This window comes from Poecilia reticulata, chromosome 4 (assembly GCF_904066995.2).
Source record: "Poecilia reticulata chromosome 4, P_reticulata-male-v2, whole genome shotgun sequence".
In the NCBI taxonomy this organism is placed as follows: Eukaryota; Metazoa; Chordata; class Actinopteri; order Cyprinodontiformes; family Poeciliidae; genus Poecilia; species Poecilia reticulata.
The window spans coordinates 29,851,386-29,868,997 of NC_088833.1; the positions used below are offsets into that span (position 1 = coordinate 29,851,386).

Below are 17,612 nucleotides of genomic sequence, written 5' to 3' on the forward strand. Positions count from 1 at the left end.
TGATAATTTTAACAAAATGTGTTTATGAGGATTCTTTTTTTTGTTTTCATGATGTGCTGCTGTAAATGTGCTGCACAAATAAACTGATTGATTGATTCAGTTACCAGAAGTCCAGTAATATGTGACTGAAACAGACTACAGGACATGTGATCGGATTGACTGGATTATTTATTTCATACATGATTTATGTCTCGTCAATTTAATTTATAGTGATAATAATCCTCAAATAGAATCTCATTTATGTTTATTTTAACAATAAAATCTGCATTTATTCTGACAGAACAATAGAGCAGATCCCTGCAGCTGGCAGAGAGAGAGAAACAGAAAAGAGAGAACGAAAGCGTGTGTGTGCGTTCGTGCGTGTGTGTGTGTGTGTGTGTGTGTGTTTTGCCCTCATCTCTGCCAGATGAAAACAACAACACCTCCAGTCTTTGCAGAAAGCAGATTTTTATCAGGTGCGTTTATTGTCCGTTTAACAGAGTTATTTAAATCGTGCTTTATCTGAACACATCTGCCATTTTTCCTCCACAGCTCACAGCTTATCTCTGGCTTTAAAAAAGAAATTAAAGGGGAGCAGATGAGGGGGGGTTGGGGCGGTGTATTTAAAAAGAAGGATGCTGTCATTAGTGTTGCTCATGTTTTTTCTTCGCACCTATAAATAATACAAATTATAATAAGAAAAATAAAATACAAAAAAAAAAGTCGATGGGATTCAAATTGTCTTAAATTTTCATTTCATTAAAAATGGAAGAAAGTGTGTCTTGAGAAAAGGGGGGACAGTTGTTTTCGTCCTGCGGTGGCTCCAGCTCCAGGCCGGACCGCAGTTCCGTCTTCTGTCTCATTTCAGTCCGTGCTGCGTCTCTTTGTGCCTCCTCAGGTCCACCTTCCTCTGGAAGCCTTTCCCGCACAGGTCGCAGCCGAACGGTTTGTATCCGGTGTGTTTCCTGCTGTGCGTGATCAGGTTGGAGCTCTGGCTGAACGCTTTCCCGCAAACCTGGCACTTGTGCGGCTTCTCGCCTGGAGGGAGGGAGAGAAAGGCAAAATCAGTTTATTTATTTATTTATTTATTTATTTATTTATTTATTTATTTATTTATTTCAAATAAAGCCGGGTAGGTGCGTCTGTCAATGTAATTTTTTCGTATTTTTGTCAGGGGTTGGAATGATGGGAGGCTCCGACTGTCTCGGGATTGCGCAACAAAACTTAAATATGTAAGCAATAGTTTTAACAAATTACAAGTTGTGAGAAAAAAATAAGTAAGTAAGTAAGTAAATAAATAAACTGGAACAATTAAACCTCCTACTGACCGACCTCAGCTGGTTGAACAGTCTATTGGCGCTAAACGGGCGTTTTGACGCATTTATTGAAACTCACCAGTGTGGATGAATGTGTGTTTCTTCATGTCGGACTTCTGGTGGAACCTCTTTCCGCAGTACTGACACGGATAGGGCCGCGTGTCCGAGTGGATGAGCAGGTGCGTGGATAGCGTGGAGGAGCGCTTAAAGCTTTTGCCGCAAATTTTGCAGTCGAAGCTTCTCTCCTGAAAGGTGCGCAAGAAAGAAAAAAAAACAAAAACAAAAAATGAGATTGTTTTGTTTTTTCCGTCAGTGCTTGCATCCACCCTGACTGAAGAAGAGAAGACGCTGCAGGATGTGGTTTCACCGGGGTTTTACCTGAGAGTGCACGGCTTTGTGCTGCTCCAGACTCACGGCGTGGCCGAACGTTTTGCCGCAAATGTCGCACGCAAAAGGCCTCGTGCCGCTGTGCGATCTGCGGACGTGGACCTCCAGACCGTGTGGGGTGGAGAACACCTGATCAACAGAGATGAAGATGAAGAAGGCAGCAAAAGACACGATCGTGATTTACTCTTCAACACGAGCCTCACCTTCCCGCACTTGACACACTTGTATGCCCCGTTCAGAATGAGGCTGGGGCAGAGCAGGTCGGGCCGGGCCTTCCCGTCGGCCGCCTTCCCGTGCAGGCCCGCTTCAGTGAACAGCAGCGCGGCAGCGTGCCTCCGGTAGTCTCCGTAAGGCTCCTCCGCCAGGGCCCGCTCTGCAAACACGGCCGGGTGGCAGCTCCGGTCCGCGTAGAGCGCCATCACCGCCGGGCTGGTGTCCACCTCCAGGCCGGGGTGGAGGCTGCGCTGCGCCACGGGCCGCTGCACCTCCAGCTCCGGCCCCGGGTAGCTGCTCCAGGCGTACGGCCGGAAAGGGACAGTGAAGGACTGGGTTTCACCCACCAGGGGAGAAAGCGATTTTTCGGAGTCAACTGGAGGATGACAAAGGAAGTTTTACTGCAACCAGTGAGGTGAATGTACGGGAGCCCAGTAGGGCCTCAGAGGGCTGCACTGCTAGAACCTTCTGCTGCTGAAAGCTCTGGACATGAACTTTATGCTTTATAGTCAATCAGTAAAACTTATTATTATGCTTTAACGTCGATAAGCCTACACACAATGTTTTATCGGATAAAAAAAACGACATATGGGGATTTTTAAAATTAAAAAATAAAATAAAGACATTTTTCAAAGTTTCGCCGTTGACAGCAGTCGTGTTGGATCTTACGGTGTGTTTTAAGGGTCCGCAGAATACTTGTTTTCTTTTGGAACAATAATGAGTTCAATGTGTGTGTGTGTACTTGTAAAGCTATCACTTTTAGGATAATGTCTGGGAGATAAAGGAACTTTCTGAACACTGACTGCCCTTATGGGGCCCAAAGACATGTGTTAGACCCGCTTATTTATGGTTGGGTTATGTCATGAATAATGTTTTGGTTAGAGATGGACTGGTAATGGTTAAGATTAGGGGAACATGTTAGCCACAAAAATGAATGCTACTCAATTCAAAGTCTTAATATGGGTAGCAATCTAAACGTGTGTGTGTGTGTGTGTGTGTGTGTGTGTGTGTGTGTGTGTGTGTGTGTGTGTGTGTGTGTGTGTGTGCGTGCGTGCGTGCGTGCGTGCGTGCGTGCGTGCGTGTGTGTGTGTGTTTTGTGTCTGTACCAGGCGACGCGGATGGGGACGGAGGCCGCCAAAAGTCCTCATAGTCTGCGGAGCGAGCGCACAAACTGTCGGCGCAGCTCAGCGGAGACCTGGGGGAGAAGTCCGCAGCTTCGCCCGGGTGAGAGGCCGGAGAGAGGCCGTAGCTGTCCGCCGAAAGGTCGGCGTCCTCCTCCAGGAGCTTATCGGTATCTGAGGTTGGGGCGGCGAAGCGAAGCTTTTACCCAGTGAAGATCATTTTTAGCTTAAAGCTGAAGCTTCAGATTAATATCTGGAAAAATATCCTTTATAACCAGGAGGGTTCAACAGCACTTTTAACAAGAATTAGTTTATCTACGAAACACTTTCTTCTTTCAATAACATTCACTAAAATAGATTAAATCTCGTTTTTCTTACATTTTAAAATCTTTTCTAAATGTTTTATTGTTTCACTTTTTTTTTTATTCAGAATGTCAAAGCCGTTTATGAAACAACTCAAATCCAATTAAAGGGACCTATATATTTATAATGAGCCAAATCCCTGGTAATATCCACACAATCCTTTACGCAGAACCCGATTTTAAAGCAAACAGTCCAATTTGACTGTAGCTTCATTATGATCCAATAATCTGTAGTTTTCATTCAAATCTTACCTGAACAGATGTGCGCCAGTATCGAGTCCAACCTGCTGTAATCATCCTCCAAAGTTCGCGGTTGGTGGTAGCTGTGCGCCTTCTTACTCTTCACCAGGAAGGAGCGGGGCATCTTTAGTGTATGTGTGTGTTGTGTTGTGTGGTGTGTGTGTGTGTGTGTGTGTAGGGGTTGATGGGGAGGTAGAAGAGAGAGCGATGGTTAATGACGAGGAACCAGCTGCTGAGCAGAAGGAGGAGACCCGGCGGCTGGCGTCCTGTTTACAGATTTGATCTGAGCCACTGACATCCCGAGCGTTTTAAGAGATTTCCACATGACAACGGAGCATGCGCACAGGCGTCCATCCCGTCTGCCAGGTGTCGGCTCGGCCAGGTGTCGCCGAGGCTGACCGCCCGCTGAACGGCGGCAGGTAGACAGCGGAAAGCCGCAGCGGGAGCCCCGCGCTCCTGTCACGTTTCTTCGCTTCTCTTTCCGCTCACCTCAGGGTTTTGACTGAGAGTTTCACCTCTGTCCCGCTGTCATGACAGCAAACACAGTCCCGAATGAGCAGAAGATGACGATGACTAGATTTAAAAGTTAGAACTAGTTTTTTCTTTCTTTCTGTCTTTTTTTTTTTTTTTTCAGGTTCATCCGAGTCACCGCCGAGTCCTCATGGATCAGTCCTCTGATGGATCAGTCCTCTGATGGATCAGTCCTCTGATGGATCAGTCCTCTGATGGATCAGTCCTCTGATGGATCAGTCCTCTCATGGATCAGTCCTCATGGATCAGTCCATCAGAGCGATGACTCTTCATCAGCCTCTCACTTACTTACTCAATCAGAGAAGCAGGAGAGAGGTGGAGGCAGGGCCAGAGGAAACGCGGAGGCGCACCCCGCGGTGTGGAGCTTCAATTAGAACATAAGGAGGTGGGGGGAAAGAAATCACATTTTTCCTCCATGATAACTCATGTAAATTACACTGAGTGTGCGAGACGATTTGTCGGAGTTGATCGGAGTGTGAAGGGCGCCGTAGTGCCCGCTCTGCTGATCAGCTGTCTGTTATGTGACGCAGTTTCACGTTGCACTGCGGCTGTTTGCGCCGGACACAGATCCTGACGCACAGATTAGCAAATCAGGGGTGAGCCAGACTGCCAGGCGCGGGGCTGCTGGAAGAAGAAACGTTCTGCTTTAAGGTTTAAATCTTTAAACACGGATTAAATCTTAATAAATAAGAAAATAAATAATAATAAAATAATAATAATAATAATAATAATAATAATAATAATAATAATAATAATAATAATAATAAAACAATATAAAGAAAGAGAGAAAAAAAACAGGATTTCTCTCTTGCATCCCGTCAATCTGATTTCGTTTACGGTGATCAACTTTACCAACAAAACGAAGGACAGGAAATCGAACCGCGCCGATCAGAGCAGCTGCCGCTGCAGGGCCCCGCTGGCAGGGGCCGACAGGAGGAAAGCACAAACTTGTGCAAGTGAAGGTGCCAAGATAAAGACAGGACAGCTGATCATCTCTGCATGGATCACCAAATCAAACATTTCTAAACAGAATATCAAGGTCTGCGCCGCTTCTCGGGCAAATGGCGCTCCGTTCTGCGCCCGATCATTACTGTTTTCCGCACAAACAGAATAAAGCAGCGCAGAGTTTTGAACAGCCTGTGCTGGGTTTCCATCCCACCCAAAACAAACTGAAAAACTCTACATGATTTTTTAATGAGTTTTCATAAGTACAATATTTTGTTGATTTCTCTATGTCAGCATAAACACTTCAAATTTAAACATGTCAAGTGAAATTGTGAAACAATAAAATTCTGTTTAATCTATTTTCACTGATTTTTTAGAAAACATCTCTGCTGTTATTGCACATCTGTTTTCTGCACTGATATTGTTAAATAAGTTGATTTTTTATGTTCCATACAGTTACACATTCCAACTCACAACCTTTGGATTGTGATGTTTCTATTTCTAATGCTTGAACAGAATTTTCCGAATTTTTAAGTTATAGTTTTGTACAATATATTCTTTTATTACTCTTATTGTTACCTTTCCTTTTATATATGTTTTGTTTTTACTCTTTTGGAACGGTTTTGTGTGAACCTATTTATCTGATGCTGCTGTTGCACCTGAATTTCTCCTCTGAGGCGCAATAAAGGTCATTACTGCTCTATTCTAAACCCGGTGGTAACTTCAGCCTATAGTGGTTTTATTTCATTAATTAATTTATTTTTTACAGTTTGTACTCCTGTAAGGAAACAATGCTGGAGCACAATGTTTTTTTTTGTATTTTTTTCTGACGCTTGTGCCACCCTCTAATGGAATAACGCCCTGAGTCGGGGCCATATTTGCCCATATGAATCCCCACAACTTTATTTCCTCTTTCAGCCCTGGGGCTTTTGCTGAAACTTGTTCTTGCTCGATTTACTTTCATTACGTGACTGTGTAACGGGATGGAGGGTCTCCCCTAGGAAAACAAACCGTTTGGTTCAGAAAATGAAATAAAACAAATCTAATGCAATAAAATCCACATAAACACGCGGGTATGTGTACGACAATTATTTTAAGTAGCGCGAATTTCCACGTTCCTAAGAATTTGCCTCCCCTGCTAAACAATTATGTCCGTTGTGATTTACGTCCAATTTCAAATCTTTTCATTCTTAAATTCAGCTTTCAAGCCTCTTAAATGTGAAAAATCACCAAATGATTCATCCCCTCCCACACTGCGCAGCCTGCTATTTTAATGCGTTTTAGTGAACGTCAAGACAAGAATTAACCGCAAGGGGAAAAAAAACGCATTCAAGAGACAGATTTCTCTTTCATTTTTCAGATCTAAATTAAAACTTGAATTCATGTAAAATTCATTGAACATGTCATAAACTGGAATCGCGCTCAAAGCCTCCGCCGCTGCATGGACACGATTCAACCTCGCATTTCTCTTCATATTTTGAAATGATCAAACGAAGGAAAATGCATAATCAAAAAGGATTTAGAAAAATAACATTAATAAACATACAGACCTGGGTTATGTCTCGGTGTCTGAAGAGAGCCGCTCTTAAAATGTGGTTTTGTGCATGAAAAAACGAGAAGCCGAGGCTCGGCTTTTGGAAACCGCGACAAATCACTTCCTGAAAGCAGAGAATCTTAGCGAGAATCTTGAGAGGAAAAGACGCTTCGAGTTTCAGAGAGAAAAAAAAAATGAATGTGTGATCAGTCAACTCAAGATCTAAATAATAAAAAAAAAAAATCTACTGCAACCATTAAAACACACACCAGAGAGCAGTTTATGAACCTTTTATTATGAAATCATTCCTTTCTCTCACCAGTACAACAATCTCAGAGTGCTTCATAGTGTTGCAATGTGTTCTTACACTGCAAAGTGCCACGATGTGTTCCGCTCCCGGTAAAAATCAACCAATCAACGGGAGATTCTGGTGACGCAGACCTAATGTTGGGATCCGATCGGCTTCCTGGATGTGAATGCTGAAGTTCGAGGCTTTGGGCGGGCCTGGCCGCCCAAAGCCTCCGGTCTGCGGGTCTCACCTCGTCTCCTCCGTTTCTGTGCAAACGTGTTACATCACCACATGCCAGATTTGACTCAAACGCAGATGCGCCTCGTGCAGTCAGCCATGCTGACATGAGGAATACTCTGACCCCGGCTCCTTTCTCAGAATGTAACGATGCGTGATGACTAAATCACCCTCTGACAAGAATCCATCTTCCTTTTCCTCAAATCATATACAAACAAAAATGTCCCTTCTTTATTATTTATACAACATATCTAAACATCAGATATGCAATATTAAACATGGTTTTCAAGTTCAAAATGAATAAGGACAAAAAAAAAAAAAAATCCAAAAACATTTACATATGTACATTTGGTTTGCCGAGCGCCTGGTGCAGGACATAAGCTAAAGGCATTGATTGGGTCAGTGCTGGCTGATAGAAGCAGCTTTGATACCAGGCTCTGACCAACACCGTCCAAGCTATATACACACACACACACATACACACGCGCGCACACACACAAGTAGAGTTCTGCCCCTGCGTGATGGAAATAACAGTAGTGACAGCTTTAAAGTAAGTCGTTTATAAAATCCTTAAAAAATATAAAAGCATGCTGGATGAAGTGTGGAGTTTGGGATAAATGTTCTATTGCACAGTCTGCCTTGTGTGTTGTACCTACAGGAGGGCGGACCCCGGCCCCTCCACCTTGTAGAGTTTGATTCTGTTTGATTCTCTGCTGAGGTTCAGATTGACCCCAGCTTTGTGAGTGGTGCCCAGGAACAAAAAAAAAAAAAAAACCCAAAACAAAAAACAAAACAAAAAAAACAATGGCATGATTCATAAGATATGAAATGACAGATTTGCTTTTTGAAATTCAGAACTCTGGATCCAGGCCCTGCGCTCACACAGTGGTGGACTTGCTCTGAGGCACGGAGAGCCGCAGGGCGTCGCCGTCGTCCTCGTCGCTGTCTGTGTCCTCCAGCTTGGCCCGCAGCCTGATGCGCCCGCCGCTCCTCGGCTGGAGGCTCTGCAGGTCGGGGTCCTTGGCGCCGTCGTCGTCGGAGGACTGGTAGGACTCACCGACCCCCATGTAGTGATTGACGATGTGGATGCCATCAAAGCTGGGCTGGCTGACCAAGCCCTTCTGTCCTTTCAAGCAGCAAATCTGGTAGAAGATCAACAGACAAAAGTTAATGGGTTTAGAGACGTCAAGGACTGGATCAACATACACATTGAAGCAGAAATACTGAGACATGGTGACCTTCAACAACTTGATGGATGAAACACTTAAAGGGACAGTATTATTTATTTTACAGTGCTATTTTATAGCGCAATTAAGTAACTGTTCATTTTAGTTGTTCTAAAAATGCTATATACATCAAATATGATTTAAAAGAAGCCCAATTAATGGAAATTGGGCCTCTGTCTCTAAGAAACTCCTGCTCTTTCTGAAACTCTGCCTTCAGGAAGTCATCACGTTTCAAACATGTATGAAAGAAAGCAACACTCCAGGTATGATTTTGATGAGGGAATAACTAAGTAAATCTCAAAAAAGAATATTCTGCATTTTATATAATACTGCCCCTTAAAAAAAGAATGAAAATGATGACCTGAATCAGTTCTGTATCCATGCCAACGGAACCGATTCAGACCGAGTTCAGATCTGACTTTACAGAGAATCAGTACAGTGTGGGTCAGATGCTCACATTTGCTCTTTTGGATGAATGCAATATTAATTAATAAATTATTTTAGTCATTCTTCAGGCAGTGTTTTCTGATGACGCAACAAATGACTTCAGTAATTCATAAAACCAAGAACAGGATGCTAAAGTTCGACTTTATTGTTGATTTTCCAACATCTACACTGTGAAAACACAAATATGGATCAACCACACACTGAATTCAATTATATTTTATCTATTTTTGCATTATTTTAAATACAGAAACTAAACAATTAGCCATGCAAGACTTCTGCTTATTAAGTTCAGTTTTCTTGTTACAATTCAGCACATCAATAAATTCTACTAATTAAACTTTGTGGACATTTTGTTTTTGTTCTGTTGGAAGCGATATGAGTATAAGCAGTTTTTATTACTGCCATTTCAATGGAAATATTTAGAGCTATTAATTACTTCAAAAGGAGAGCTAATTAATTCTTATCATAACCGCATTTAGATTTATTTTTTCCATCATTTTACTCAACAAATTTAAAATGTAATATGGATGCAAAACGTAGGAACTCCTAAAACAAATCACAGTAACTGGGTGAACTCTGTCAGGAGACACAACTTTATTAATGCGAGACAAATGGCTGTGTGGAAGATGGCCCATCATGCTTTGTTTTGTTTTGTAAGTTTAGAGAAGCAGTCGTTTTTTCTTAAATAAAAATAAAACGGCATTCATGTGTTTTATTCACACATAAAACACAGAAAGGAGCGTTTGCCTCATGATTTGCATCAGACATTAAAGCTCCAGATACTCAGAGTTGCTGAAGAGTTGCATTCTGGACCGTCTCCAACTCCCAATAATAAACAGCTTCACAGCGTCTCAGGGAGATGAAGGTCAGCTGTGGGTCACATGACAAAACCACTGAAACCACTCACCTGGGCCAGCCTGCCATGCAACAGACAGACATGTAGGAGAAAAAATGCATTCAGAGCCCTGCAGGCCAAACGCAGCACAGAAAACAAGCCTACGTCAGCAGCAGCTGCTGTGGCGTGCAGAGGAAGTTGTGATGTGGTTGACTACAGTCAAAATTTCCAGAATTAAGATGCAGGTTTTTAATTCAATTAAAAAAATAAAAAAAGAGAGGAGGGGGGGGGAAGGTGGTGGGGTTTGTTCCTGAGACGACGTACTTTCAGATTTGTTCAACGCAGAGGTGAAAGTTGACGGGATTCCTAGCAGGTCGCTGCTAGGAAAGCAAGACGAGGGTGGGAGGGGAAATGACTCGCTTTCTCAGCTCAGTCACCTCAGTCTAGAAGAAACACTAGACTGAGCGGAGAATACAGACACACTGCAGATGGACTGAGGAGAAAAGAAAGCATTTTCACTTTTCACATGGAAGATGAATTCATCAGCAGTGACGTCTTATGTAAATTTACAATTCATGGTTATTGCGTCTACAATTTTTCACTTTTGTTGACGGCTGCAGCCACAAACTTCAGTGCCTTTCATAGAGTTTTAACATAAAGCCTAGAATACAGCAGTTCATGACTGGAATAAAACCACTGCATGGTTGTCAAAAAAGTTTCACGAATAAGAATCTGAACCAGCAAATCACCTGCTTTCAGGAAAAACACCTGATTCATAAATATCTAACCACAACATGGGCAGTTAATGACATTAATCAGAGAAGCAGCCAAGTCTTCTGGAGAAGTTGTTGAGATCTACAACACAAGTTTGAACGGCCTAGTCCAAGTCCAGACAAGAAACCAATTGAGGATAAGACTTGAAAATGAATGTTCACAGACGTTGTCTAGGTGATATGACTGAACTTGAGCTACTCTGTAAAGAAGACTGTGCAAAATATTGACAGAGTTTAGAGTGGAGTTAGGCCCCTTTTCCACGGAGACGGTTATCAGTGAAATCCAGCCGATCGTTTCCATGCCTACAGTGATCGGGGTCTGCCACACCGGCACATTTTGAAGCCAGGTCCCAGAGTGAAACTTTTCAGGAACGCTCCCTGTGGAGGTGTGAAGTTCTCCATGTGTGTAAAAGCTCACAGAACGCAGGGTGTGTTCCATAGGTAGAAAAACACAGTGGTGGATAACGTACTGCTGTTAGCGCTACTTAACCTGCTCAGTCTGAAAAACTGCACTTTTATTAAAAATATGGTTTTTACATATTTGTTAAAACTGTCACTATTGTGACATTATGGTATGAGACATAATGTCATATTAAAAAAAAAGAAAATCAAGCTCCTCTCCCTTTTCCATATGTTCCTGCTGTTGATCACCCTAGTGTATACACACCCTGCCCTTGCTCTTTGCTACTCTACAGGTTCTCCTTGTCAGCACAGCTAAATGCTAAGGCTAGTTAGCATTGTCACGGATGATGGCAGATAAACAGCTTTCCTGGAACAGTGAGATGTTTCGCTGACATTAGCACTTTTAGTAGCACAATAAGCATGACTGACAGCCCTGAGACCCTCCGGCTCTGATTGGTTGTTTTTGATGTCTACAGATAGCAATAGTAGCTCTGGGAGGAAGTAGAACTTTTCAGATTATCTGTCTCTTACCTGTCTCTAGCAGTTTGACCAAATATGCGAAAAACATTTTTGTAAAAGTTGTATACTGCAGCTTTAACACAACTTCTGGTAAGGAATATATACGTGTTATATGAGCACTGGGCTGAGCCAGAAACATATTAATGTTTTCTAAATGAGGTGGAAGCTAAGCATGAAAAATACATCAATGTTCACATGCTAAAATCACAGCGCCATCAAGTGGCCTGGCATGACAACTACAGCTGACTCGTCTAAACATGACATTTTTCCCAAATTAACATCTGAAAATACCAGCAGACATGGCCTTTGACATACCTCAAACCTTCCACTGTCAGTAGAAAGACGCTTCTCATATATTCTCACTAAAGGGGCTTAATTTATAGTATTTTATGTGTTGTTTTTAATTCCAATTCAGAATTATGCAACGTTTTTACTGCGTCTGTCACAAACATCTCAGTAACACACTTCAGGGTCTGTGAGGAAATGTGAACAAGGTCCAGAGGTATGAATACTTTTGTAAGGCATTATAAATGAGCTTCAGAACTTTAACATTCTGGTACGTCTGTTGCGTGCTGCGTTCGTTCTAGTGCTTCAGAGTGAACATGGAAACTTGCGGGGCAGGTCTGTGTCTGTCAGAGGTGTGCAGTGCGGATCCCGCACAGGAAGTATCTGGGTGTAGTTAACACTTCTACTAACCTGTAAACCAGCTTACAGAAAAATGGAAAGAAACGTGAAGTGTAAGATCAAAGAGCTGGCATCAACACCCCACCTGATCATTAACCCCAACCATGAACACAGCCTAGCTGAAAAGCACTTGATGATGAATGCACGTGGCGCTTGTGAGAAGCAGCTTTACCTCTTGTTTCAGCTCAGATATCTGGTCTTTGAGGTCTCTGATGTACTGGCTGGAGTCCGTGTGGTTCAGCTGCCCTTGGACCTTCCCTTCTTCTTTCTGTTGTGAGAGGAGATGTTACACTAACAACAGATCAAAGTGAAGTATTCTGGGTAAAAACAACCACTTGAAGAAATGAAGAGTCTTTATACAGGGCCTGACTGGCACAGGGGGAGAGTCTACATCACATTGTGACGATAACACATGTTGCTGGACAATAAACTGTCTCATCGATAAACAATAATATTGTTGTTTTGTGACCATTTTCCAGTTGATAACGGGATAATACTGCGACTGTGTGATACTGCAGTCAAACCCACTAACACAAATACTGCATCTGAAAAACATCCATTAAAACTTAAGTTCTCCCTCTCAAAGACGATCAAACTTTAATTTGTAAACACCACTTAAAACTAGGGGTGGACATTTATCATATCGCTTATCTTTTATCACGATAAATTAGTTATCTTGATAAGAATTTGGATTTATTGTCGTCACGATACACTCAAATTAAATGACGTTAAAAAAAATAAAAAACTGTCCATACTGTTGAGTTTGTTAGTTGTACTATTCCCTCCATTGTTTGTTCAAGGAGTGAATCAATACATTTGAAAACATGATTAAGTGCAGTTACTGTGTGCAGTTTAGTGATACAAATCACATAAATATGACTGCTGTGCTAAAGAAGTGTATTATGAATGGATGTTTTTCAAATGCGGTATTTGCGTTTGTGGGGTTGACAGCTGTGTCATACAGTCACAGGCAGAGAGCTACATGAAAAATAAGGATTGGTTCATATTGTCAAGGTTACAGTTACAGTACTACAACAAAATATTGTGATAAGACTATAAGTCCATATCACCCACACAGACTTAAAATTGGAAGACACATTAAAACTCAACCACCAAAAACAATAAATAAAGCTGAAATTAAAACCATAAGTAAAATGGATAATGAAGACTGAAAACAAAAGAGACTAAAAATATCAATCATCAGAATGGAAATGATTGAGCCAATTTTAATTTATTATGCGGTCAATTGCTTAATTTGTGATTGCGGGAGATTTAATTCTGCATTCTTGACTGACATTCTGAGGCATAAAGAAGTGCAGGCTTGTGTGGCGGGTAACCAAAGTCACAGATGTCTGGGGGAAAACAGCAAACGCTGCCACTTGAGCTTGATTTCCTCCCGAGGCCCTGGGGATGAGGCCGAGTGTCGGCCCCGACGGTTAAACAGCGCATGTGATGTTTACCTTCCTCACTAAGACACCTGCTGCCAACGGGGCCAATCTGCTTCAAACCTTAACATTCAGTCCACTTTTAGTTTGAAAGCAAATTCAAATTCAAAAATATTTTATTGATCCCAAAGGGAAATAAAATTTTGTTGTAACTCATAGTAATTCATATTAATTAAAATTCTTCTAGCAGTTATTGTAGATGGTGATGGATGTTGGTAGGAAAATTCTCTAGTAGCAGCTCTGAGCTGAAATATTAAAGAGCGGTGGGGTGCTGAGACCAGGCAACACCCCACAGGAGCAGGATTCTCTGCTCCTGTGGTGAATTAGGGCTCAGGTCTGCAGGTCCCAGTAGGCTCGCTTTTGTCTAAACAAGTGAGTTTTGTTCCAATAATCAGTTGTTTTTGAGGTTTAGCATCTCCAAAACACTGTAACAAAAACGGCAGGCCGTTAATAAGACTTCCTCCTGTTCAGCTGTGTGCATCAGCAGGTGTGGGGCCGAGGCCGGGCGTTTCCAAAAACACTCTCCTCCCGTCCTCCCATTTCAACACTACAAATTAAACCGTGCGCCACTTCGCTTCTAAAATGAACTTCGTTTCGGCTGGCTTGAAACCCTGGACTGAACTAAACATCCTGTCAACATCACATCCTGCGTGAAGACAGAAATATCTACCAAATAACTAAATCACAACTTAGAATTTCTTCTGAAATCCCATCTAATTTTATTTGCGCGTTTCCAATCAGCTCACTGTGAACATTCTGACACGTTTTCTTCCACCGTTATGTTTAGGTAATTCTGAATGTGCACAAAGACATTTTAGAGGAAATGTGTGAAACTTCGCAGTGTGTGGGGCTGAAATGCATCACTCTTTTTGTTTTGCTGAGAGTGAACTTTCCGTCTTCGATCTGCAGTTCAACTTAAAAAAAATAATAGCTGCAGGATCGATGCAGATGCATTCGGCGCATCAGCAAAACGTCTTAAGACATTGCACAAATCTCTGAGCATGTCATAGAAACCTCAAAATAAACCATGCATGCCACCTTTGGTAGAGTATCTGCTTCAAGATGAGAAACCACTTCCTATCAGACCAGAAGACAGTGAGGCTTGTGGCGTACAGAGGCCATGGCTGCCAGAGAAAAGGAGTTGTACGACTTTAAACTGAAATCAGGCATCCAGGTTTCGTTGACCACACTCTCCACCATCTCTGTCTCTTTGGAGTTGTTCCTGCAGGACCATTTGGACTGAACAAACCCGCCCTCTGATCCTTCAAGTGAAAACCGAACCGATGAGCAAAACCTACCCTGATAAGGAAGCAAACTTTTTTTTTTTTTGTCACAATTCCCTTTAGATTAAAACCATTTTTGCTCCGCACAACTTAAAGAGCAGGTAACCAAACCACAGACCAAAAAGCCAAAACTGCCACACTGATTTAAATCCCTGCTGAGTACAGAGGGGAAAAAAACCACTAAACCAACAAGTATCATCTGATTTCTAGTTTCTGTTTATAAAATAGAGAAGGACTGAGATGTAAATAAAGTTAAAAGACTTGTTCGTGTTATTGACACACTCCGCTAAGAGTTCATTATGTAGATTCTGCAAAGTATGAGGGCGGGAGTGAGTTTTCTGTGTTGGGTGTTTGTGCTCCATCACTTAGTAACCAAACCTCAGACCACACGGTGTGATTGTGTGTTCGCCTGAGGAGAAGATGAGAGGTAGGCTTTCTTTTGTTGAAGTCACACTTATAAATAGCTTGTATTTCTAGCTTAAAAGATAAAAACAGCTAAGCACAAGCATGCATGCACACCTGGATTTCTTTTTTTTTTTAAAAAGCTCTTCTTCATCAGAACTGTTTTCACATTATCACATAATCAAAGTGGGTTGAACCTCAATAGGTATTTTAAAAAGTACCCCTAACTCTAGCCTGTAGCGGAAAGATAGCCTGAAATAAATGCTACGTAGCACTAGCTGAAAGGCTAAAACGATTGGTGGACCAACCATTTGTAAAAGCATTTTTCATAGACATGAAAAACTGTTTTTGCTGTAGTCACAGTTTTTGAAAAACAATTTCAAGAGTACACATAAATAATCTAAGTAAATGCAAAATGCGGTTTTTAAAAGAGGATTTATTCAAGTGTATTCATTTATAAGATTTATTTTAAGAAAAGCCAAGGTGCTGTGGTGGTGCAGGGGGTAGAGCACAACCCAAATAAGGAGGCCTTAGTCCTCGACGCCCCCGTTGCAGATTTGATTCCGAGCCTGATGACCTTTGCTGCATGTCTTCCCCCTCTCTCATTACCCACTTTCCTGTTCAACTACTCTTGAATAAAGACTGCCTGAGTAAAAAAACAATGAGAAAAGAAAAAAAAATGCTACCAATTGCCCGCCTAGTAAGATCAGGAATTGTGATCAACCACATTTTCTGAAACTCACACTTTGATTTAAAGCCACATATAATATATATATATATATATATACACACTGCTCAAAAAAATAAAGGGAACACTCAAATAACACATCCTAGATCTGAATGAATGCAATATTCTCATTGAAGACTTTGTTCTGTACAAAGTTGAATGTGCTGACAACAAACACACAAAAATCATCAATGGAAATCAAATTTATTAATCAATGGAGGCCTAAATTTGGAGCCACACACAAAATTGAAGTGAAAAAACACACTACAGGCTGATCCAACTTTAATGTAATGTCCTTAAAACAAGTCAAAATGAGGCTCAGTATTGTGTGTGGCCTGCACGTGCCTGTATGACCTCCCTACAACGCCTGGGCATGTTCCTGATGAGGTGGCGGATGGTCTCCTGAGGGATCTCCTCCCAGACATGAACTAAAGCATCCGCCAACTCCTGGACAGTCTGTGGTGCAACGTGACATTGGTGGATGGAGCGAGACATGATGTCCCAGATGTGCTCAATCGGATTCAGGTCTGGGGAACGGGCGGGCCAGTCCATAGCTTCAATGCCTTCATCTTGCAGGAACTGCTGACACACTCCAGCCACATGAGGTCTAGCATTGTCCTGCATTAGGAGGAACCCAGGGCCAACCGCACCAGCATATGGTCTCACAAGGGGTCTGAGGATCTCATCTCAGTACCTAATGGCAGTCAGGCTACCTCTGGTGAGCACATGGAGGGCTGTGCGGCTCTCCAAAGAAATGCCACCCCACACCATTACTGACCCACTGCCAAACCGGTCATGCTGAAGGATGTTGCAGGCAGCAGACCGCTCTCCATGGCGTCTCCAGACTCTGTCACATCTGTCACATGTGCTCAGTGTGAACCTGCTTTCATCTGAGAAGAGCACAAGGCGCCAGTGGCGAATTTGCCAATCCTGGTGTTCTCTGGCAAATGCCAAGCATCCTGCACGGTGTTGGGCTGTGAGCACAACCCCCATCTGTGGACGTCGGGCCCTCATACCATCCTCATGGAGTTGGTTTCTAACCGTTTGTGCAGACACATGCACATTTGTGGCCTGCTGGAGGTCATTTTGCAGGGCTCTGGCAGTGCTCCTCCTGTTCCTTCTTGCACAAAGGCGGAGGTAGTGGTCCTGCTGCTGGGTTGTTGCCCTCCTACGGCCTCCTCCACGTCTCCTGGTGTACTGGCCTGTCTCCTGGTAGCACCTCCAGCGTCTGGACACTACGCTGACAGACACAGCAAACCTTCTTGCCACAGCTCGCATTGATGTGCCATCCTGGATGAGCTGCACTACCTGAGCCACTTGTGTGGGTTGTAGAGTTCGTCTCATGCTACCACGAGTGTGAAAGCACCACCAACATTCAAAACATCAGCCAGACAGCATAGGTACCTGAGAAGTGGTTTGTGATCCCCACTTGCAGAACCACTCCTTTATTGAGTGTGTCTTGCTAATTGCAAATAATTTCCATCTGTTGTCTACTCCATTTGCACAACAGCAGGGGAAATTGATTGGCAATCAGTGTTGCTTCCTAAGTGGACAGTTTGATTTCACAGAAGTTTGATTTACTTGGAGTTATATTGTGTTGTTTAAGTGTTCCCTTTATTTTTTTGAGCAGTATATATATATATATATATATATATATATATATATATATATATATATATATATATATATATATATGCATCATATAATTTCTTCAT

General features: G+C 42.4%; 2 protein-coding genes across 6 annotated transcripts in view; both read right to left on the minus strand.

Annotated features, from left to right (window-relative positions):
• Positions 1-150: 150 nt before the first annotated feature.
• gfi1ab (growth factor independent 1A transcription repressor b) lies at positions 151-6,818 on the minus strand. Its single transcript, XM_081606643.1, has 6 exons — positions 3,631-6,818; positions 3,002-3,190; positions 1,886-2,271; positions 1,674-1,811; positions 1,375-1,540; positions 151-1,017 (listed from the first exon to the last, which is right to left on the minus strand). The coding sequence occupies exons 1-6, from the start codon at positions 3,740-3,742 to the stop codon at positions 839-841; spliced, it is 1,170 nt and encodes a 389-aa protein (XP_081462769.1). The 5' UTR covers positions 3,743-6,818; the 3' UTR covers positions 151-838.
• An 84-nt stretch (positions 6,819-6,902) lies between these two features.
• Positions 6,903-17,612, minus strand: part of evi5b (ecotropic viral integration site 5b) — a 66,057-nt gene continuing 55,347 nt past the window's right edge. For 4 of the 5 annotated variants that reach the window (XM_081606641.1, XM_081606642.1, XM_081606640.1 and 1 more), the window contains 2 exons: positions 12,213-12,308; positions 6,903-8,296 (listed from right to left, as the gene is read on the minus strand). In XM_081606641.1, the coding sequence (XP_081462767.1) occupies positions 8,033-8,296; positions 12,213-12,308 (360 nt within the window). In that variant the 3' untranslated portion in view covers positions 6,903-8,032. Of the gene's footprint in view, positions 8,297-9,986; positions 10,156-12,212; positions 12,309-17,612 lie in introns of all 5 variants that reach the window. The other variant, XR_014087372.1, reaches the window with a different exon arrangement.

Bases quoted from the DNA above. Each gene is read 5' to 3' on its own strand.
- gfi1ab (XM_081606643.1), bottom strand. From the start codon at position 3,742: ATGCCCCGCTCCTTCCTGGTGAAGAGTAAGAAGGCGCACAGCTACCAC. The intron at 1,541-1,673 runs GTAAAACCCCGG...CGCACCTTTCAG, and splicing joins ACAAAGCCGTGCACTCTCAG to GAGAGAAGCTTCGACTGCAA. The intron at 1,018-1,374 runs GTGAGTTTCAAT...CCCTCCCTCCAG, and splicing joins ACACACATTCATCCACACTG to GCGAGAAGCCGCACAAGTGC.